Source organism: Fistularia commersonii, chromosome 9 (assembly GCF_037954325.1).
Source record: "Fistularia commersonii isolate RoL2024-O1a breed Wild chromosome 9, RoL_Fcom_v1.0, whole genome shotgun sequence".
NCBI classification, from domain to species: Eukaryota; Metazoa; Chordata; class Actinopteri; order Syngnathiformes; family Fistulariidae; genus Fistularia; species Fistularia commersonii.
Genome location: NC_141292.1, coordinates 6856466 through 6876151, shown reverse-complemented (window position 1 = coordinate 6876151; position 19686 = coordinate 6856466). Strand labels below are relative to the sequence as shown.

At 39.5% G+C, this 19686-nt stretch overlaps 5 protein-coding genes and 4 non-coding genes across 9 annotated transcripts; 8 read left to right on the top strand and 1 right to left on the bottom strand.

The window, feature by feature from the left end:
• Positions 1-329: 329 nt before the first annotated feature.
• LOC147231083 (large ribosomal subunit protein eL8) lies at positions 330-3024 on the top strand. The gene is made up of 5 exons (XM_086152994.1): positions 330-338; positions 1902-2022; positions 2211-2360; positions 2596-2736; positions 2927-3024. The coding sequence occupies exons 1-5, from the start codon at positions 330-332 to the stop codon at positions 3022-3024; spliced, it is 519 nt and encodes a 172-aa protein (XP_086009120.1).
• On the top strand, positions 1866-5152 carry LOC147231081 (large ribosomal subunit protein eL8-like). Its single transcript, XM_086152200.1, has 7 exons — positions 1866-2022; positions 2211-2360; positions 2596-2736; positions 2927-3006; positions 4309-4439; positions 4868-4937; positions 5013-5152. The coding sequence occupies exons 5-7, from the start codon at positions 4342-4344 to the stop codon at positions 5115-5117; spliced, it is 273 nt and encodes a 90-aa protein (XP_086008326.1). The 5' UTR covers positions 1866-2022; positions 2211-2360; positions 2596-2736; positions 2927-3006; positions 4309-4341; the 3' UTR covers positions 5118-5152.
• Positions 2063-2135, top strand: LOC147231086 (small nucleolar RNA SNORD24). The gene has a single exon (XR_015106660.1). It is a non-coding gene; the product is annotated as a small nucleolar RNA SNORD24 (small nucleolar RNA).
• On the top strand, positions 2453-2520 carry LOC147231085 (small nucleolar RNA SNORD24). Its single transcript, XR_015106661.1, has one exon. It is a non-coding gene; the product is annotated as a small nucleolar RNA SNORD24 (small nucleolar RNA).
• LOC147231084 (small nucleolar RNA SNORD36) lies at positions 2778-2847 on the top strand. Its single transcript, XR_015106658.1, has one exon. It is a non-coding gene; the product is annotated as a small nucleolar RNA SNORD36 (small nucleolar RNA).
• Positions 4138-4214, top strand: LOC147231082 (small nucleolar RNA SNORD36). Its single transcript, XR_015106653.1, has one exon. It is a non-coding gene; the product is annotated as a small nucleolar RNA SNORD36 (small nucleolar RNA).
• A 659-nt stretch (positions 5153-5811) lies between the features above and the next one.
• Positions 5812-9327, bottom strand: surf1 (SURF1 cytochrome c oxidase assembly factor). Its single transcript, XM_086152199.1, has 9 exons — positions 9190-9327; positions 9019-9085; positions 8376-8491; positions 7633-7715; positions 7302-7493; positions 6820-6892; positions 6498-6660; positions 6252-6333; positions 5812-5997 (listed from the first exon to the last, which is right to left on the bottom strand). Exons 1-9 carry the CDS (start codon positions 9250-9252, stop codon positions 5937-5939), a joined length of 900 nt encoding a protein of 299 aa, XP_086008325.1. The 5' UTR covers positions 9253-9327; the 3' UTR covers positions 5812-5936.
• Positions 9328-9373: 46 nt separating this feature from the next.
• On the top strand, positions 9374-12249 carry surf6 (surfeit 6). The gene is made up of 4 exons (XM_086153066.1): positions 9374-9541; positions 10325-10522; positions 10624-10706; positions 11422-12249. Exons 1-4 carry the CDS (start codon positions 9466-9468, stop codon positions 12109-12111), a joined length of 1047 nt encoding a protein of 348 aa, XP_086009192.1. The 5' UTR covers positions 9374-9465; the 3' UTR covers positions 12112-12249.
• Positions 12250-12828: 579 nt separating this feature from the next.
• On the top strand, positions 12829-19601 carry kyat1 (kynurenine aminotransferase 1). The gene is made up of 13 exons (XM_086152190.1): positions 12829-13204; positions 13289-13347; positions 13713-13860; positions 14022-14171; positions 15375-15461; positions 15562-15687; positions 15792-15912; positions 16389-16465; positions 16549-16638; positions 17601-17787; positions 18813-18889; positions 19011-19097; positions 19175-19601. The coding sequence occupies exons 1-13, from the start codon at positions 13136-13138 to the stop codon at positions 19232-19234; spliced, it is 1338 nt and encodes a 445-aa protein (XP_086008316.1). The 5' UTR covers positions 12829-13135; the 3' UTR covers positions 19235-19601.
• Positions 19602-19686: the final 85 nt, after the last annotated feature.

Here is a 19686-nt window from a genome sequence, read left to right as displayed (position 1 = left end):
GAAAGCCGTGACATTGCACCTTTTCTTTTTCCTTTCAAAATGTTAATTTTAACTAATTTAAGAAAAACAGCATACAACATACACATAAAAACAGACCTATAACGATAGCTTATGATATAATACATATAATAAGTCAGTGATAACCGATGCGATATGTTATTCAGTTATTCGCATATACGGTATAAATTACTGAATAACCAATCTGTGTTGCCACAGCCTAGACATCACGGTTCTCCAAGTGACATCACAGACACCACAAAAAACACATAACAGAAAAAGTATAAAGTATTTTATTTTAATAGCACGTTTTAAAAACATAACAGACAATTATGACGATGGTATAAGGGAAAAAGATATTGGACGAAGTGTTTTAAGTCATGAGATGATGATGAGATGAGAACAACTTTATTAATCCCGAAGGAAATTGTTGTGCCAGAGTCATATCAGTATAGATAAAATATCTGCATCATCCTGAAATGGATACAGGGAATTTGGCTTAGGTTTTAATGGTAATTAAAGATTAGATTTTAATAATGCGTTCTGAAATACATGGTCAATTCTTTGTGCAACATTTTGGCAAGTTTATGAACACAAACATGCGCACATATTGCTATTGAGAAATTCGCATGTCTCAATTTAGTCCTGGTTACCTGACTGTCTAGACTAAGGGACCCTTGGCCCCTTGCCTGATGTCAGCAGGGATTGGTTCGATCCATTCTCAACCCTGTATGCAGGATAAGTAGTATTTAAAAATAAATGAATGTTCTGAGTTTAAAAAAAAATGTAGAGCAGTTTTATTTACAATCAAGCAATCAAATCACCAACACACTGCTACGAAAGTAAACTGAAAGTATAATCTACTTTTAAAGTAAATAAAAGGAGATTTTACATTTCAGTATAATCTACTCCCACTAGGGTACTGCCACGCTATAGGGCTGACATTAACATAAAGTAATACTGATCCTGAATCAGTAGAGATATTTTAATGTTCGGTGCTGAGGCGCCGAGCAGCAAAAACAACATACCCTGGATCTGCTTAGCGGGATCTACGTCATCAGCCCCCAAGCCTCGCGGTATTTACGTTACCCAGAAAGCCTTGGACTTCCTTTCTGCCTGATCCAACATGGTGAGTACACAGTTCTCTACTCTCGGGTATGATAATTGCTGTTGCATCTATTTCCATCGAGTGCTGTGAGCGTTTTCTTACCTTACAAATTGTCTTTCTAGATACTTTGAAGTGTGCACTTCATTAGTCTATAAGTATTGTCCGTCGATTTCAGCGTTTCTTTACCGTATTGTCGTTAAGATGTAACCCGGTTCTCGTAGCTCTGGCTGTGTCAAAATGCGATAGCTAACGATAACGAATAGATTAAGAGAGGTTAATTTTTTTTCCTCCTTTCTATTTTATCGAGGATAGGCGCCGGTAGTAAAAAACTTGTCCTCCATTCTCGAGTTTAGTGAAATGTTTGGTTCCTAGCATCATACTAGCCGGTTGAATGGGCATGGCTAACAGGCCCATTCGGAAACTGAACACGCTGTTAGATCAGTGAGCATAAATAGTCCTGTATCAATTGAATCTTTGGAAATATGCTAACAGAATTTTCTCTTGAGTTCTAATTCTAAAAGGCAGCCAGTGCTACTGGCTAATGTCGGGAACTTAAGGATGTATTTACTCTTGTTAGCAGGTTAGCCCGAAGGGTGTCAGACGTAACTGATTGATCCCCTCGAGATTCATTCGTGCCTTACCTCCCCAAATAAACTATCTAGTAATTTGATTTATTCCCACTGACGAGTAAAACTCGCCTCGAATGTTGGATCGTGGAACTATTTGTTTGCAAGGACTGACGTAATTACTCTTCAGGTTCGAAGTTTTTATTCATAAATATTAATTGTCCTAACAGCCCAAGGGAAAGAAGGCTAAGGGGAAGAAGGTGGCCCCAGCCCCTTCAGTGGCCAAGAAGCATGAGGCCAAAAAAGTAGTCAACCCTCTGTTTGAGAAGAGGCCAAAGAACTTCAGCATTGGTGAGTACCTTGTGGGTCAAAAAGAAGAGTAGTCAGATGGTGCAAATGATGTTAAGGAATATTTGCTATCTTATAAATAGTGAAGACAACTTCCCACCAAGATCGCTGATGCACTTAAACAAAACTTAGAAATAAAACTCTTAAGCCATATGTGATCATGCAAGTAACATTTGATTGCCTTGTAACAGGCCAGGATATTCAGCCTAAGCGTGACTTGACCCGCTTTGTGAAATGGCCTCGGTACATCCGCCTTCAGAGGCAGCGCTCCATCCTTTATAAGCGTTTGAAGGTTCCCCCTGCGATTAACCAGTTCACTCAGGCACTGGACCGCCAGACAGGTATGTCTCAGTCTCAAAGCTTTATATGAAGGCATGGGGAAATGCTGTAACATAGAATGTCACAGAATCTCTTAGCCATTTGTTTAGCATTATGCATGTGATGTTTCAAATTTGCTATCCTAAATGTCATGATGACACTTCCACCAAGATCACTGATGCAGCGACTTGCTCAGTAATTGCTCAGACTTAACTTTGCAGCTGAATTCATTTCCAATCATTACGTTTGTCTTCTTAGCCACTCAACTGTTCAAACTGGCCCATAAGTACAGACCAGAGACCAAGCAAGAGAAGAAGCAGAGGCTGCTGGCCCGTGCAGAGCAGAAGGCCGTCAGTAAGGGTGATGTCCCTACAAAGAAGCCCCCAGTCCTCCGTGCAGGTGAGCTATGTTAAATAATGTACAGATTGTCAGTTTTTTAAATGCAGTGATGACCTGAATTTCTTCACCTGAAACTCTTGATGTGTTTCGAGCTTTTTAACCCTGAGCATTGGCCGATATACATTATGGTATAACAGAGTTAGTGTGGAATGTTTTTTGCCTAGACCTCTGACCACCCTCCTACCTACAGGTGTGAATACGGTCACCTCTCTGGTGGAGAAGAAAAAGGCCCAGCTGGTTATCATCGCCCATGATGTGGATCCAATTGAGGCAAGCTTGTCCCATTAAAAGCATGTATCATGCGGCTAGGTTTGTTGTGATTACTGAATGCATCTTTTGATACCATGGTGTTTTCATTATATTCTATATGCAACTCTGCGTATTTCATGCAGGTAACCATGTTTAGCGTAGTAGATGGATCTGAGTTGTGAATCATGAGCACTGCTATGTATTTTTAACTGATGGGACTAATTCTGCTGTTGTCCTTAGATTGTGTTACCAAAGTGAAATGTAGCAGGTTGGTTGCGGTTAAATGTTTTGATTTTTTTTGGGTCCTAATATTAAGTACAGTTGTTGAATAGTCAACAAAAGCTTAGGCCAAGAGATCTTTATAGACATTTGGTATGAAGTTGACTGGGTACTATTTTGGGTTGCGGTTTTATTTAAGGTCAGAATTTAAAAAAAAAAATTGGACAGTGCATGTAAACATAGGATGTTGGCAACAAAACTTTAATAAAATTTCATGTTTGATTTTTGAATGCAAATTAAATACAAAAGTAGTTTGAGTTACCCCCGTCAGTCACAAATACAGAATTAACATTTTTAGTGCAAGCAGTCACAAATGTCAGTGGTCTTATGTGCTCTTGAAGATGGTGTTTCACATAAATTCAAGATTCAAAGTGTTTGTCACAATTACAGTATAGAAAGAAGTTTCCTTGTACAGTGAAAGACCTACTTTGCTGCCCATCGTGAATTGGAATATGTGCTGGTAGAGTGTAAACATTGATATAAAGTGATTATGGATATGAGTGTGAACATTTCAATAGAACAGTGCACATGGTAGGATATCCACTGCTATTGATTTGCAGGGGGCATTATGATGTTGCTAATATTGTCCTATTTATGAAGCTGTGTATGTTACCAGAAGTAAGCAATGCATGTGTCAAATCTGATAACCAGAAATAAACATTCATAGTTTAACTTGCACATTTGGTTGAGGTTAGGTTGCTTTTCCATCGTTTCATTTGTGCATACTTGTGTTGAAATTAGAGCAGCAGATTGATCTGAAGATCTATTTTACAAGGGTCAAAAGCTGGGACAAATTGACTTCTCAAAGCCTCATGGTATCAAAAGTATATCTAGTCATAACAACCCTGATCGCAAGAAGAAGAATGTGCTCTCTGGCAATGATGTCTGAATTTCTTCACCTGAATCCTTTGTGTGGAACAAAACATACGAGCTTTTTAACCCTGAGCAGAGAACACATGCCAAAAAGTGTTTCCAACTTAATTCAAATTATTTGTTACCATTGAAGTTGTAAAACGCTAACTGTATATTACTGTGCTTTTCTAGCTCGTTGTCTTCTTGCCAGCTCTGTGCCGCAAGATGGGTGTCCCATACTGCATCATCAAGGGAAAGGCTAGACTGGGCAGACTGGTGCACAGAAAGACATGCACTTCAGTTGCCTTCACACAGATAAACCCGTAAGTATCTGAATATTTAAATCTGGGGGGGAAATGAACCAAATACAGTGCTTTAAGTTAATATTAATGCCCCATTGTAAGGATTAAAAAGGTATATCTGCTTTCTAATCAATTCAAAGTTTGTGTATGATATTAACAGGTAAGACAGCAATGCACTTCGTAGTAGTCACATTTTGGTAGACAGCTAAGTCACATTAAAGTGACTCTTCAAGGGATGGTGGGCTTATGCCTAAAAGCCCCCAGACCAAATAGTCACGTGATGTATACTGAACCAATTTTGAAATAATGTTCAGAGAAGTAATTTTTTTTTTTTTTTTTTTTTTTTTACAAGTTTTTGGTTTACAGGGTACCGAGTTTCGTTCAGTACATAGATTTACCTTTTTCCTACATGGGCTTTTGTTAATATGACTGGCTGTGTTCTCTTGCAGTGAGGATAAAGGTGCACTTGCCAAGCTCGTGGAAGCCATCAAAACAAACTACAATGACAGAAATGAGGAGGTAAACATTTCTCCTGTTAAATTCAACGTCGATTACCAAATGACATCATTTAACCCTTTCGGACTTTGTTTCCAGATCCGTCGTCACTGGGGAGGTGGAATCATGGGCCCCAAGTCCACTGCACGCATCTCAAAAATTGAGAAGGCAAAGGCCAAGGAACTTGCTACCAAGCTTGGTTAAAATTGTTTGAAATAAAAAAGTTGTATGTCCCAAAAGGGTATCTATTTTTTGTTGAGTATAATGTCTGTTTTTACAAATGCAGAGTGATTTAAGACAAAATCAGTTGGTTGTGAGATTTGACAAGGCTAGAAACTATCTGAAATCAGGTGACCAAGTAATTAGGGTTCTAAGTACTTCCACAATGGGTAATAGCCTTGGCAGCATGGCGGTTGTTTGGAATACTAAACTTCCAGGACAAATTCTAACCTGAATAAATCCAGACCAGTTTGTACTAGTTTAAACCCCCATTTAATGTGGGTTCAGTTGTTGGGTCTTTGTATTTTTACTACCTCAGACTTTATCCACAAATCTTTATCATGCTCATGGTTCTACTGCCATTGTTTCACATTTATTTCCAAATGTGTCTTCCTGGGGAATAAGTTGCTTGCAAGATTGAAGAATATGCTTGGCCAGGCGTTGATCATGCATCCCTGATCCAACTACCATCATTTTCATTTTGGAACCATGACGTATGACAGGAAGTCAAAGTTATGTGGGGTATCTTAGCCTACAAACCTTGTCCGTGGCCTTCAGTCTTCAACTGTTACCTGTGGGGGGCACAGTGGATCATCTGCCTGATCACCAAGATCACTGACTACATTTTGTGTGACTGCTGTTCAACAAAAGAATCACATTGCACTTCTTGCATGGCTCATTGTACTTGCGAGTCATTTATTGAATTTTCAACAACAGGTGTCATTACATATGTCTGTGTCTGGGCTACAGAATGAGTGCAAACTCAACTGGCATTTTCTTGATATTGCATGAAACATTTTATAATTAAATCTTCTTGATGAACTTGGCATACCACATGTAAGAGGTTGCTGCACACAGGCCGTACCTGAGAATAGTAGTAGTGAAAGTGAAAAAGTGAAACAAGTACAGCAGCCAATCTGGAAATACCACAGGAATTTTAAATAATTCAAAAATTTCCATACATGCAATGAGGGCAGGGTAATATGATAAAGTGTTTTCATTCCAGTTTAATTCCTTATATTTGTAACTAAACTTTGGTTGAATTGCAGCTCTCCAGTCAGGACCTCTAGTTGTTTTTTACATGTAAAAATGAAATCCAGGAGAATTGTATCCACCTACCATGTCATAATGTATTGGATGTGTTCATTTCTCAGCGTGACCCTTGTCTGTCCACCTATTGGTCCTCCAGGAATGGTGCTGGCTATAGAAGAAGGGGGGGAAGAAGAAGGAATTACTTTTAACCTGTCTGATCAACTAGCTTATTAATGTCTGTTGAGCATTTATCAAAAGTGTGTGAAAAGCTAGCATTTCATTGAACAAGTGTTGGTCAGAGCCGAGGACCCAGCTGGACTCATGAGGGCTTACCGAAGTCAGCGTCAATGAAAATGGCCTCGGCTCCAGTGATGGCTGACATTGCGTCCAGGTCACGGTAATGCCAGCGGTTCCTGTCAATGTCATTATTTGGTACAAAGGGTTTGCGGGTCTCTGTTAGCCTGATGACCCCGACTACGTCCACCTCTCCTTCCACCTATACACGTTTGTGAGGACAGAAGTAACAAAGGTTGCAAAAAACTATTATTAGCAAGAAATCACTCTAAAACGGTTTAAAAAGAAAAAAGGGAGTTTGATTTTTTGAAAAAGCTTGAAAAATCAGTGGAAATTTTGAAATCAATTCAGTTTTCCTGACCTGTCCCTTCATCCTGGTCTCTGGTCTTATTTTCTGCTTTGGGACGTATCCTCTATTCACCAGGATTGTGATACTGAAATGACAAAGAGCAAACATCACTGGGTAATTAAATCAATGAAGGAACATGCTTTCTCTGACAGGCCAGAATGACACACAAGTATCTTACTGACTAACTAATCAGATCTACCAAAATCTTGAATCTATTTAATATGATAATCTATTTTTGAGGGTGGTGCGGCGCAGGAGGTAGAGTAATCGTCTTTGGAATGAACGTTCCTGGTTTTATTCCCGGCTCTTCCTAGTGTGTCGAAGTGTTGTTGAGAAAGACGCTGAATCCTTAACTGCTCCCCTGGCACTGGTGGACGGCAGCCTACTGCTCATGGTTCATCCATGATGGGTTAATTGCAGAGAATGAATTTCCCCACAAGGGATTAATAAAGGATAAATTATTATTTTGAGTAGTCCCATATATTTTCACTCACCCGAGGTCAGAACAGTGGAATGGAGTGATGATATTTGCGCCTGTCTCTCCGCTGGAGGAAAGTCTCCCTGCCTCCCTGGCCTCTTTCTCAGGGTCGACCGGGGAACGGGGCAAAACGTAGAGCTCCTTAGAGTGGTCATACTGGCCTCGCACCCTCACCCTCCTGTACTCCAGGCTCTTCACTTCATGAGGACTAAGGAGACCATAAGGAAATGACATGCAAATAAAAGATTACAGTTTCAAATTACCTTTTGCTTCTTTATAATGGCTATATAATTAAATTTACTATCAAGGTCACTCAAAGAATACCAACATATTTAAAGTGCACTCACTCAATAGGAAGTGGGACGGGCTCCGCAGTGGTGAGTTTTATCAGATCATTTATCAGTCCAAGTTTCCACTGACGTCTCCTCACCTTAGCAGAGACATTATTGTTTGTCAGTTAATTGCTCTGTACTGTTGCTGCTTAAAAACCTTATTTATCTCTACTCCTTGTAGCCTTGCTATTCGGCATGGGTCCCTCCTATTCACACACGTGTTCTGTCTTGCCGAAGCTGACATCCATTCCTCTCCTTTCCAGTGCATACCTCCACTTCTCTAGTTTTGTCCACCACTTGCTCCCTGCTTTCACTACAGATCCCAATGTCATCTGCATACACCATAGTCCATGGAGATTCCTGTCTAATCTCATCTCTCAGCCTGTCCATCACAGTAGCATACAAGAAGGGGCTGAAAATAAGCAATTGATAACAGAATTATTTTTTAAAATTATTGAAATTCTATATTTACAGACTGGATTATTGCTATCATTGATTTAAAAGGGTAACAGAGGATGGTCTAAGAGGATTCAGGTGCTCTTTGATGACTTTGAAAAAAATATGTGGATAAAATGATATGGCTTCACCCCAGATTCACAGATTTCCTAATTTCCAGATCTTTGGCCTACATTTAAAGAGAATTTCAGGAACTATTTTAATAAGTATCCAACCATTCGTTGGATAGTTAACTATTCAGTATGTATGTCATTAGCTGTTACATGACTAGATCTACTTTAAAAGGGAGAAACAAGATGTACCTGCCAAGTTCCAAGACCAAATGTGGTGACGGGAATCAGCAGCAGGAACCATTTGAGGAAAGAGTCTTCACTGTTCGCTGCTGTGGAGCTGGACTGTCTCCACTGTATGAGCCTGCCTGGAAGCCACAACAAAACACACAGGGAGTGAAAAAGTCATTGATTACAAGTTCAGACTTGATAGCGTTGATGATGCTTATTGGTAAAGGTTCAATATCGCAATTTTAACCGCTGATATCAGTGTATATTACACTACATTATATTACAATCATTTGGCAGACACTTTTAACCAAAGCGACTTACAAGATGTACAATTCAGTCATCGAAGATCCGAAGTACCAATAGTCAAAAGTCAGAATTTCCCACGCAACCAAATAGCCATCTCAGAACCGTATATATAGATACATTTTTTTTTTCATGTTCAATATTAATTTTAACAGTGTAAAAGTGATAGATCTTAAGGTACGAATTCTTAAAATCAACGGTTTCATTGATTGGTCAACGGTTTACTTTAGAAACCAACGTTTGTATAAATTACATAAGTTACATATATGATTTTAAAAGATAATCGCTTTGATAGGGGGGAATAAAAGCGTCCAACAAAAAGCGTTTTACGACGACCACGGTAGTTTCGGTTCTGCTTTACCGTCAAGACGCTTGAAGACAGGCAGCCTGGACAGGAGGAAAGCCCTCTTGATGTAAATCACATTCGTCTGCAATTATTTTAATAGAATTTGATTCAATGGAAACACTGAGTTAAAAATAGGATACCCACTTCACAAAGTGTGTTACAAAGACAACATATGAATTCGCTTACCTGTTTTTTCAATGTCATAAACGTCCCGGTTGAAAAAGCCAGCAGACGTTTTAGAGAAGCCATGACGATTTAAGAAATCGATGCAAAATAAAGTAACACAACCACTCACGTAACTGTCATGGTTGTCTTTGGAAGGGGGGACCGTTATTAGTGTTACCACTTCCGGTGCAGCGGCGGTCCGTGCCGGTGTGTTGACCCACGTGTGAACACAACCGTGAACGAATGCGTCGATCTATCCGGAGTTGCTAATTCAAGATCTCGTTTCGTTGAGGGGGCATGGATCTCGCCGCTAAAGATTCTTACATTCAGAAACTTGCAAGTAAAGTATTTTCTCAAAGGACCCAGGAGCCTGGTAGGTTTTGATATGTTGCTGTTGAAATGTGGCATGTGCGTTAATTTCGAGCAGGTCAGACATCGCGTCTAGATAGTTTCGCTATTGTGGAGCTGCCACCTGAATATTGGCTAAATCTTTACATTTTGAGGTGCGAAAATATGTGTTAATGTTTTCAGATCAGCGAATACCGTGCTTTATTTTTTGAAAAAAATCCTTAAAAGAAATGAAATTGGACTATTCTGTTGCTATATGGCACCGAAGGTTATCATGGCAAACGAAAGTAATCATGATTCAACTGGCCATTTATTGACCTCATGGATATTTCCAAAATAATCCTTGATTGACCATTACTATATGTTCCGATTAAGGGTAGCTGTCAAAAAAATGGGAAAATAGCCCATATGTGCGAATTAGAGTGAGTGGTTGTTTGTCTGCTTGTGTGGCTCTGATTGACTGGCGACCAGTCCAAGTTTGTACCTCGCCTCTCGCCTGATGGCTCCTGGGATAGCCTTCTGCACCCCCTGTGCGGTAGACGATGGATGGGTGGATCGGGTGCTGTCATTAATTCATAACACGATCCCATCGCTATACGTTTCCCACAAGAATAACCATGTAATAAGAGTGATTCTATAATAATCAGCATAAGTAAAGTGAGTCAAGTGCGCTATGCTCAATTCACGCTCTATTGAAGAAATACCCTTTAAAAGATGGCAAATAATAAAACGGGAATATGCATTCACAATATCTTGTCATTTTCTTAACATTTGACAGTTTCAGGGATGTGACTTTTTCTTTTAATAGCTCATTTTAAGGGTCCGAATGAAGATGGTCCTTCAAAAAAGAAGAAAAAATGTAAGAAAAAACATTCCAACGAAAAAGCCGACTGTGAGAAGAAGCAATGCTCTCAAGCACAACAGAAGGCTTCAACTAGTCCAGCAGTACAGAGGAGCGTTTCCACATTCAGTAGCGTAAATGGAGCCTCAACTCACATAGTTAAAGGTAATAAAGTAATAGTGAAGAAGAAAAATAGTGGATTAACTCTTTTACCTTCCACGTATGTTCTTTTCCTAATCGGCCTTAATTTATTTCTTGTCTTTAAGGAGGAAATGTAAAGTCGAGCTTCTCCACAGTCGATGTCCTTAGAAAGAGGCTGCACGAGAAGATAGAAGAGTCCAGAGGGCAGGTATGCACTCATATAATTCAAATTTCAAGTGAAATTATCACAATGTTTTGAAAATTTTGAAGTCACCCCTCCAGTCATTGTGTTGCCCCTTTTAACTAAATGTGGAAAAACACATCTTTGTAGATTTACATCAAAATTTGGCCAGGAAAATGTAACTGTTTTTTCCTTGGGAAATGATAACCAGGGCTCATTTTAAGGGAACAGAAACATTGGAAACAGAATATTAATTTCACCTTTTTCTTATGTCATTTTTCATATGGGTCTGTTCCTCATCGGTACATATGTGCGTGCACTTCATTTTAGAAAGCTATAAAAACAGCATGCAAAGAAAATCTACCTTAACCAGCAGTTGCCCCCCCAACCCAAAATCCCCTTTTCATTGCAGTCCTCCAGAATGTCCAGGATAAACTTAAAACAAGATATATTTCTGCAACTACTTTAAACTTTTTTGGATACATTTGGAAAAAGATGTTAATAATTAAAATTTCATTTAAATATATCTCAATTTTGAGCTTCATTTTGTCTTTTTTTTTTCTCAAAATGAGCAAATGCATATGATTGGTTCCTGCACTATTTTGAAAGTTCAAAATCACACATATGTATGTGATGAGAGGTTATGGCCTAGTGATGATATTTTTAATGCCTTTGTCGGAGATTAGAGTTAAGTCTGCATAATTATTTATTAGAAAATAACTATACATACCTCATTGAACAGGGGAAACCAAAGGAAGCTTTATCGGAGGCAGTCCAGACAAAGCGAGCAAAACGGAAACTGGAAAGGGAGCGCAAGAAGAAGAAGAAGAAAGAATTTCAAATGAAGAAGTTGGCCGAAGCCAGTGGCAAAGAGCAGCAGCCGGAGATAAAACAAGAAGCAAAGCCCTCTCCAGTTGTGAGCAAAAGGATAGAAACCGCCCTTGTGTTCAACAAGTTTGACACCGTGGAGGAGGAGTATGTTGACAAAATGTTGAAAAAGAAAAACAAGGAGCAAAGTATTAAAGGAAAGTTGACACCGTTGACGGGAAAGAACTACAAGCAGCTGCTCAGTCGTTTACAGGCACGCAAAGAAAAGCTGGAAGTGCTAAGAGAGAAAGATGAAGGAAAGGCCCGTCAATTGGAGGAGAAGATGAAGTGGACCAATACCCTTTACAGGGCAGAGGGCCTAAAGATCAAGGATAACGAGGACATGCTGCTTACCGCCCTGAAAAAGAAAGAGAAGAAACGTGCTGGGAGAGTGAAGCGCTGGGATAAACGTAGCGAGCACACTGTGGAGAAAATGCAGCAAAGGCAGGACAAGCGTAAAAGGAATATCCAGAAACGAAAGAATGTCAAGGCAGAAAAGAAAAAGAACAGGGCAAGGAAGAAGGGCAGAGTGCTGCCTGAGGACCTGAAAAAAGCATCAGTTTAACACGGGACTGTTTTGTATTGAATTTTATGTCTTGACAACATTCATTATGTCCAAGCAAGTTAATCTGTTGTTTGCGGAAGTGATTTATAGACATGAAATTAAAGTTTTTCTGCCTCTGTAAAAGTAACTTGATAGAATACAGTGAAAAAATGTTCATCCACATCGCTCATAAAAAGATTATGATCATTTATCCAAAGTTTCCCACCAGATTTTATGTCTGCACTAAATATATAGATTCATATGTTTTTTAATTATCAAAAAAGACATTTCAGATTTTGAGCATTTAACATTATCTAGATGTCAACATCTAGACTTTTCAGTATTTTTTTGTTCACCGACAGAATTTAACAGTAAAATTAATGCTTACTATTGTAGAATGAAGAATAAACAAACTTATATTTCTGATTTTTTTATAAGGGCTGGTCTGTTTATGTCAAACTAGACATATAAGGCCATATGTAGCAGCAGTTGCCTCTCAGCTGTGAAAAATCAGTTACATCCATAACAGCACAAATCTTAACAGAGACCATGATTCATTATAGAAATAGCCTCTGAAATTCTGCCTGCTTTTTTTTGCCCCAAAAAGTATTAATTGGGTCATTGATATCTGAACAGCACGGGGCTGTGAGGCACATGCAATATTCTTCAGATTTTAGAATGTCTTTGGTATGTAAAAGAAACACATTTTTGACCGTGAGTAGACTTTCTATAGGAAAAACTAGGACCGTCGACCCCTCCATGCCCGGTCGTGACCTCAGTACGACCCTCGGGAACCTCCACGCTTGTTGTTTCTGGCTAATGGGTTCATATTCCAAAATTGTGCACCCCAAACCGGAAGTGCGTCACAAGATACAAGAGGGTGGGCGTGGCTACTTGACTGCTTGTCTCCATGCTAAGTGAGCCGTGCGTTGAAGAGTATCAGTCCTTCCTGCTGGATCTTGATCCCGTGATCGGAAGCTATTTGCGACCTGATTTGATTTATTATTTTTTTTACCATTTTTTTAGAACGATGTCATTTTGATTTATGGGAACGATCCGTAAACTCCTTAATTTCTGTGTAGTTCGCCGGAATTCAGTAACCCACGTCCATACAGTAAGTGAATGTCGCACTTGTACCCTAAATGCACTCATGTAGTTGCGAAAGTGTTGTTAATGCTACATAAAAAAACTTTTTCAGACCGCTATGTCACGTCAGCTTCACGCAGCCAGGGTAGATGGAGTCGATAAAAACGTCTGGTAAGTGAGTGGATTAATATTTGCCTCGATCTAGTCGTTTAATTAAATAAATTAACATTTTAATAATTGTCATAATTTAAAAATTACTCACCTAAAATTCGAATATCTGGGGACAGCTCATCTATTTTATTTTGAACCCTCAGCTGTGTCAGTCTGTCCATCTTTGGGTATCCTTATGAAAAGTATGATAAAAAGAAACTTTGATGAAATGACAGGAGGGCATAGGACCATGACAACAGAATAACGCTGCCTGTGATTATTGTGACTTAGAATTTTGATATTTAGAATTGGTATGTAGAATCTGTATAATTTGTGCATTTGTTTATACATGATTTATGTGTATGTCATATCTTGTGTGACGACAGGGTTGAATTCACTAAACTTGCAGCAGAATACAATGTAGTGAATCTCGGACAGGGATTTCCTGACTTCTCTCCTCCCAAGTTTGTCCAGGATGCTTTTTGTAAAGCTGTTAGCGGAGGACCATCCATGCATCAGTATACCCGTGCTTTTGTGAGTAGTTTTAAGTAGTTGACTTACCCAGTTATTGATGCACAGAAAGTGAAATTAGAAGGGATGAATTACAAAAAAATTATAACAAGTGTCAAAATTAGAAACTTGTAGACCAAAAACTATCAAGATGCCATGTCATTATATCAGTGCTTTTTCCTCAGGGACATCCACGACTTGTTAAAAGTCTGGCAAAATTCTTCAGCAGAATTGTAGGACATGAGATTGATCCTTTTGAAGACATTCTGGTCACAGTTGGTGCCTACCAGGCACTCTACTGCACAATCCAGGCGCTGGTGGAGGAAGGGGATGAGGTAGGGGCATCACTCCAGATTAGGTCAAGGCACAATATTCTGTGCATGTGCATATTCTTTATTACATTATTTTATAAAACAAGAACATTACAAACATACACAGGTGTATGTAACTGAAATGTATATCAAGGAAGACCAGACATTATTTTGTGAGGGGTGTATGAAGCTTTGCATTGAAGTCTTCCAGTAGGACTAGGGAGTCCCCGGAAGGAGCACTCTCTAGCAGTCCCTCTGGGGACCCCAAGAAGGGTGGGTTAACTGAACTGTTGTTGGCTGCATAGCCACAAACAATAGTCAGAACCCACCCCCCCACCTGAAGGCGGAGGGAGGCTCCCCTCTTGTCCACCGGGTTGAATCCCAACAAACAGGCGCTGAGTCGGGGGGCAAACAATATGCCCACACCTCCCCGGCGCCTCTCACCGGGGGCAACTCCAGAGTAAAAAAAAGAGTCCAGCCCCTCGTGAGAGGTCTGATTCCAGACCCCACGGTGTGTGTCCAGGTGAGTCCGACTATATCTAGTAGGAAACTCTCACCCTTGTGCACCAGCTTGGGCGCCTTCCCTGCCAGAGGTGACATTCCATGTCCCAAGAGCCAGCTTTTGCAGCTGACGATTGGACCACCAAGGTCCCCCGCAGGCCATCGCCTGGCTCCCACTGCACCCGACCCCCTTTGGCCTTCCTGTGGGTGGTGAGCCTAGGGGAAAAGGGACCCATGCCAATCCTTCGGGCTGTGCCCGGCCGAGCCCCATGGGTGAAGGCCTGGCCACCAGGTGCTCGCTACGAGCCCCGCCCCCGGGCCTGGCTCCAGGACAGAGCTTGATGACCTGTGTCCGGGCAAGGGAAGACTAGGTTCAATGTTCTGAGCTGCGCTTTGTCTGGTCCCTCCCCTGGGACCTGTTTGCCTGGGATGACCCTTCCAGGGACATAAAGCCCCCAACAACATAGTTCCCAGTATCACTGGGACATGCAAATCCCTCCACCACTGTAAGGTGGCAGCTCACGGAGGGGATAATAATCAATTGTGTCTGGTATGAACCTTGAAATAATCATTACAATGTAATCCATACAAAAAGTCCTATTACACAATTCTAAAACTCTGCAAAACCGCCATTCTCTAAAACAAACAGGAAGTTTGAAGAGACATTGGGTGCAACATTAAAAGAAATATACCTTTTAAATTGAATCACATAAATGTTTGTTTCAGGTGATAATTGTTGAGCCTTTTTTTGACTGCTACCAGCCGATGGTGAAGATGACTGGGGGAAAGGCAGTGTATATACCTCTGAGGCCAGTATGTGATGCCCACTTTCTGTAAAGATCTACTAAATGTCTGTGAAACTGTAATTGCATCTCCCAGTTAGGCATCAAAAAACCCTACTTTTTAACTGCAGAGAGCAGAAGGCAATGCCGTCCTATCCAGTGGAGAATGGGTTCTGTCTGCTGAGGAACTGGCCAGTAAATTCACTCCACGTACAAAAGCCATAGTCATCAACACACCTAACAACCCTTTAGGCAAAGTAAGAGCTACCAATGCTTTTCATTCATTTAAACACTGAGTAACATTGTTTCCTTCATTTATATAATATGATCTGGGAGCCAAACAGACATCTCATACTCACAGGTTTACAAGACTGAAGAGCTCCAAGTGATTGCTGATCTGTGTATCAAACACGACGTGCTATGCATCAGTGATGAGGTTTATGAGTGGCTGACATACGATGGAGCCAAGCATGTAAAAATTGGTGAGAGGTTCTATTTTCCTGGCACCCTTTTTTAGAGCATAAACTCCAACCCTGGATGCTATACAGTAAAGGGAGGTTAGATAAACAAGAACAGCCATCCAAGAAAAACACATAAGACAACATCACAAAAACTGTAATATGCTGTCGTATTGAAAATATGATTCACAGTATAAAGAATAAAAATGGCCTATTATTTAAAAAAAAAAACATAATAGTGTCTTTAAACAGTGTCTTTCAATTACAAGGGGAAGTCTGTGCCAAACCAATAGGTCTTTAAACAGAGAGCTGCTTCACTTTTGGGATTGTAAGCATGCCTTCGTCAAGACATCTAGAAGGATTCTTTGGTGGCTCTCAACTCTCCTTTCCACTTGGTTTCTTGAAAATTTACTGTGTAGTTTATGTGTTCTTGCTAAAAGAACAGAAACACACAAAGAAAAAAACAAATTTACAGGTGATAGTGTATTTTTTTTTCACAGCCAGCCTTCCTGGCATGTGGGAGCGAACCATCACCATTGGAAGTGCTGGGAAGACCTTCAGTGCCACCGGATGGAAGGTGATGTTTTGCTTTTCTTAGCAACAGACTCATGCTTTGCGCTTTACTGCAAATTGTAATGATGACCTGTAGTGTCTTTTCAGGTTGGCTGGGCCATGAGTGCTGGACACATCATCAAACATTTGAAAACCATCCATCAGAATTCAGTATACCACTGTGCAACACCTGCCCAGGTAAACACACAAAGGATTTCCTTATTTTTAGACTTATTTCACCAGTCCCACATCCTGCAAAAATTTTGGTTGCTCCTTTTTTATAGTGTGATTTATTTTAAACCAACATGGAATCACTGAAGATGGTCAGTGACCATTGAAGATGGCCTATTTATCCAAATGAACTATGCTGGATTTTATAAAGTCACACTAACATTTTGAAGCAGAAAATTATATTATAACAGCTGTAGTGTACCATTAGGCTAGATGAGGGTGTTTAACTTTGAGAGACCCTCTATAACAGTTACAAACTGAAATTATTATCAATTATTAGCATTAGCATTGAAATTTATTATTTCTTTATTTGCATGTGTCTTAAGCTCCACTGGCTCAGGCTTTTTGAAGAAGAGTTTTACTTTTATTTTAAAATAGTGAAAGAATAGACCAGGAGGAACAGAAGAGGGCCTGGTTATTCTTATTTTTAATGCACTCTGTTTCAGTTAAGAGTCGCATTGGGGGTGGCCTTGAGAAGCAATAAACCCAATGCATGCTTGTTGATGTGAGTGAATGTTTAACAGTTTTACCAAGTGGAGATGTTGTCACCTGTATGTCAATTGTGAGCTAGAAAATTCTAAAGCTCACCATGTGCAGTGATTTTGAGCAATTTATTTTTCTTAAAATAGAATGTGAAATTATCTTATATCACCTTAGAAATGAATTAAACCTTTTAAACTTTGTATCACACTTAAAAAAGTTTAATCTTAAAATATCACCTATTCAATTTGAAGTAATTTAAGTGTTCATAAACAGTTTAAAACTGACACCCATTTGTCAGGCCAGTGTTCTATTTAGTGGATATGGGTGGAGCATGTTGACATGTACCTTCGTCAGATTTCGTCTTGTCAGGAATGTCATTGCAAACACAAATATCCTTTTCTGAAACTTTTTTTTCTAATTTTGCCTTCAATCCATCTGGCCAACAGGAGGCAGTAGCTGAAGGGTTTGAGCGAGAGTATGAGCTGTTTGGATCTCCAGAGAGCTATTTTCAACAGCTCCCAGCAACATTGCATCACAAAAGAGAAAAGCTCGCCGTCTGTCTGCAAAGTGTGGGTCTGCAGCCCATAATGCCCGAGGGAGGCTATTTCATGGTGGCAGACATTTCATCCGTCAGTGAGTGTTCATACAAATTTCATACCAATTTTTTAGGACTTTCTGACTCATAGGAATATTATGTCCCTAAAGCAATTGGTACAGCTTATATCTATATATTTAAATTAATTTAAGAATAGTGAACACTTGGGCAGGCATCATCAGATTAATGTCAGGAAGGCATATCGTGAAAATTGCTGCTCATGTTAAGATATGAGCCAGAGGCCTTTAGTCCATAAAAATGTCATCATGGTAATATATCATGAAAGGAAATAATTCTTCTACCTCTTTCTCACTAAAAAATGCACATCGCTTCACACTTGTTGCCAAATTCTTACTGTCTACAGAGACAGATTAACTTGCTCCAAAACCACACTGACAGAAAACCGTTGGCTTTACAACCAACAGATTAAGTGTCTGGCATCAACAAGTTTCACAACAGTTTATTAACAAAATATCACATTTACACATTAAAAGCACTCTCATGGATGTGACATTATCCCATTTCTGAGCTTTTGTGCCATGTCCTATGTTTTCAATCTTCAGCTGTGTTTTAGCACAACTGTGTGGCAAGCAAAGACACTGGCTGTCGTAAAGTTGATTGGGCTTTGGCTAAGGTGCTTTGCTGGGGTTAATCGCCACAAAAAATGGGGCTAATTCGCAAAGACAGTTGCAAACATAATGTTTCATCACTTTTGTGTTCTTTGTACATTTCTCAAGAATACAACTTAAACCCTTTCAAATTGACCTGTCAGAATATTGTTACATAAAACTGATTAGTTAGTTACAAAATGTGTGTACCACATGACGGCAGGAATGTCACTCAAAAACCACCTTTTCTTACTCAAATGCATAACCTGATTTTTTTCCTTATCATTACTGCATCCCAGCAGCTTTTTGTTGTATCCAGGTTATTTGCTATTAGGTTAAATTAACAACAAAATCTCCACATACTAAAAGGTCAAAATAAAATGTTTCTCTTTCTGGTGTTCGCTTCTCTATCAATCATAATCTTAACCTCAATTCTTGTCTTTTTCTTCCTACAGAGGTAGAATTCAATGACCAGAGCACAGAGAATGAGTCCAAAGACTTCAGATTTGTTAAATGGCTAATTAAAGAAAAGGTATGTAATGATTTGGAGATATGTCTAATGTAAATGTGTGTTGTTGAATAGTATTACATACCGTTGATGAATGTACTATCACTTTTAATTATGCTTTGTATATTATATTTTTTTCTTGCAGGGTTTAGCAACCATCCCTGTGTCTGCATTCTACAGTCCAGCGCATGGGAAACTGTTTGATAAGTACATTCGCTTCTGCTTTGTCAAGGTACACATAATTTGTCTGACCCATATTATTTCGGTGTACTTTACCAAGACTCACTCACTCACTCTCTACCCATAAAGGAGGACACCACCCTGAATGCAGCCGAGGACATCTTGAGAAAGTGGAGTCAAGGAGAATAAAATAGCCCATATCATAAATCATACTGTCCATCCAGCCTCTGCCTGTATTTGACTTGAATTGCCTCTAGACTGAGCCATTTCCATTGATTTTATGTCCTTGTAGAACAAAATGTAATGACTTAAATGTTCCTTCTTTGCACTGATGAAAAAAGTCCTTTTGAAATGTTTCAATGCAATGGTTTTAAACAGAAAAGTATTCAAATTTGTTTCACTTTAAGTATGTCTCTGTTATGTCATCTTTGTAAAGATAATTCAGCTGAATCCAACCAGATATATTATCCATAAAAGTAGTCAATAAATCAGTATCTTTTTATATTATTCTGCATGTTTTTGTTCTAGTTATTAAAGACTGTTCGTTTTTCAACCATTTACCTGAAGATCTTTTACAACATTCATAATCTTGTTTGTCCCATTTCTCCCTAATAGGTTGAAGGGGCATAAATGATTTCCCA

Excerpts from the sequence above, each read along its gene's own strand:
- LOC147231083 (XM_086152994.1), top strand. Across the intron at positions 2,361-2,595 it reads GGCACTGGACCGCCAGACAG|CCACTCAACTGTTCAAACTG; the intron begins GTATGTCTCAGT and ends TTGTCTTCTTAG. Across the intron at positions 2,737-2,926 it reads GCCCCCAGTCCTCCGTGCAG|GTGTGAATACGGTCACCTCT; the intron begins GTGAGCTATGTT and ends TCCTACCTACAG.
- LOC147231081 (XM_086152200.1), top strand. The coding sequence starts at position 4,342 with ATGGGTGTCCCATACTGCATCATCAAGGGAAAGGCTAGACTGGGCAGA. Across the intron at positions 4,440-4,867 it reads GCCTTCACACAGATAAACCC|TGAGGATAAAGGTGCACTTG; the intron begins GTAAGTATCTGA and ends GTTCTCTTGCAG. Across the intron at positions 4,938-5,012 it reads ACAATGACAGAAATGAGGAG|ATCCGTCGTCACTGGGGAGG; the intron begins GTAAACATTTCT and ends CTTTGTTTCCAG.
- surf1 (XM_086152199.1), bottom strand. The coding sequence starts at position 9,252 with ATGGCTTCTCTAAAACGTCTGCTGGCTTTTTCAACCGGGACGTTTATG. Across the intron at positions 7,494-7,632 it reads CCCGTCCCACTTCCTATTGA|TCCTCATGAAGTGAAGAGCC; the intron begins GTGAGTGCACTT and ends TGGTCTCCTTAG. Across the intron at positions 5,998-6,251 it reads ATCCAATACATTATGACATG|GTACGGCCTGTGTGCAGCAA; the intron begins GTAGGTGGATAC and ends TACTATTCTCAG.
- surf6 (XM_086153066.1), top strand. The coding sequence starts at position 9,466 with ATGGATCTCGCCGCTAAAGATTCTTACATTCAGAAACTTGCAAGTAAA. Across the intron at positions 9,542-10,324 it reads TCAAAGGACCCAGGAGCCTG|CTCATTTTAAGGGTCCGAAT; the intron begins GTAGGTTTTGAT and ends TTCTTTTAATAG. Across the intron at positions 10,523-10,623 it reads CTCAACTCACATAGTTAAAG|GAGGAAATGTAAAGTCGAGC; the intron begins GTAATAAAGTAA and ends CTTGTCTTTAAG.
- kyat1 (XM_086152190.1), top strand. The coding sequence starts at position 13,136 with ATGGGAACGATCCGTAAACTCCTTAATTTCTGTGTAGTTCGCCGGAAT. Across the intron at positions 15,462-15,561 it reads TGTATATACCTCTGAGGCCA|AGAGCAGAAGGCAATGCCGT; the intron begins GTATGTGATGCC and ends TTTTAACTGCAG. Across the intron at positions 16,466-16,548 it reads TCAGTGCCACCGGATGGAAG|GTTGGCTGGGCCATGAGTGC; the intron begins GTGATGTTTTGC and ends GTGTCTTTTCAG.